Source organism: Sinocyclocheilus grahami, unplaced genomic scaffold (genome assembly GCF_001515645.1).
Source record: "Sinocyclocheilus grahami isolate Dianchi unplaced genomic scaffold, SAMN03320097.WGS_v1.1 scaffold1731.1, whole genome shotgun sequence".
Classification (NCBI taxonomy): domain Eukaryota; kingdom Metazoa; phylum Chordata; class Actinopteri; order Cypriniformes; family Cyprinidae; genus Sinocyclocheilus; species Sinocyclocheilus grahami.
The window spans coordinates 31,872-33,162 of record NW_015506910.1 but is presented as its reverse complement, the minus strand read 5'-3'; the positions used below and the strand labels follow the sequence as shown (position 1 = coordinate 33,162).

At 46.5% G+C, this 1,291-nt stretch overlaps 1 protein-coding gene across 3 annotated transcripts in view; it reads right to left on the bottom strand.

The window, feature by feature from the left end:
- Nucleotides 1-1,291, bottom strand: part of LOC107572295 (matrix metalloproteinase-23-like) — a 36,129-nt gene extending 34,838 nt beyond the window's left edge. Inside the window, exon 1 of one of the 3 annotated variants that reach the window (XM_016258715.1) lies at nucleotides 1,054-1,291. In XM_016258715.1, the coding sequence (XP_016114201.1) occupies nucleotides 1,054-1,179 (126 nt within the window). In that variant the 5' untranslated portion in view covers nucleotides 1,180-1,291. The remainder of the gene's footprint in view (nucleotides 1-1,053) is intronic. The other 2 variants (XM_016258717.1, XM_016258716.1) reach the window with 2 other exon arrangements.

Genomic DNA, 1,291 nt, shown 5'->3' with positions numbered 1-1,291 from the left:
CTCATCAACCGTGTGAAGCCATCAGTGAGGACCATCAAAGTGTGGTTTTGTTCACAAGATATTAATTGACTCTCGTTCTGACGGCACCCGTTCACTGCAGATAATCAACTGGTGAGCAAGGGATGCTAAATTTCTCCAAATCCATTTTGATGAAGAAACAAGCTCCGTCTCATCTATTAAGTGCACTAAATGAAGTCCTGCACACGTCACCAGAGACATGACATAGTCAGTCCAGTTAAGACATTTTGATTAAACATTTTGAAGTCTAAACATGCACAGATGAATTGTTCTACAACATGCATTTAGTGTCGTTTTTATTTCATGCCTATATTCACAAGGTGTTCAAGGCTCATGATTCGGGAGTGCCCATACTTCCAGGACGACATGTGCCTCCAAGCACCCTGCCTAGTGATGAATGGAAAGTTCTCTCCAGGCATTTCAGACCTCCTCGCAGGTGGTATTAGGAGGAGTAGATGCACTCAATCTAGGGAGAGTTTTATAGGACACAACTTTGGAGAAGCCTGTGAGTGGAAAATGAGTTGTCCTGTTTCTTGGAAGAGAAAGGAGAACAGCAGGATATTTTAAATATTGTGTAAGTGTTTTTGTTTTGCTAAGGGTTACACTAGTATGGATCAGTCAAAGTGAAGAAGCCTAAAGCCACAAAACACCAAAATGCATTGTTTGGAATTGCCAAAAGTGCATCCAAGAACGTTTCAGGATGTAAAAGTAGAAGAGAAACACACAAAGAAAAGCAAGCGCAGCAGAAAACGCACGAATGCACCGCAGAAGAAGTCATAACTGCCGTCAGTCAGGGGCCGCTCATCACTGCGGCGCGTCGCGTCTCGCCACCAGCGCTGCGTTTTAAGCACGACGCGTCCCTTTCCGTTGCGCTTTTTTAATGTATTTTATGGACGACCGCTTACGACTTGTAGTTTTATAACTCGAGGGTTTCGATGGATAGTATCACATCATGCGTGACGACCCTGAGCCGCCTTGACGCGTGTCTAGAGTTTGCGCGTCTGAAATGATCGTTCTGATGAAACTCCAGCATACCTCAAGTCTCCAGACAGGCAAAGCCGTGACTTCATGCATCAAGAGCCCAAACCCCGCCGCCGCGAGCAGAAGCAGTCCTGCGAAGTATTCTTCTTTCCGCAGACTGCCATAAACTCCACGCACCATCTTTGCGACGTCGCCGTCCAAATGTTTCCCCCTAACAAAGACGTGTCAGACCTCACCATTTATTCCCCGCGGGTGACTGGGCTTGCCATTGGGTTCCTGCAGCTCTGAGAGC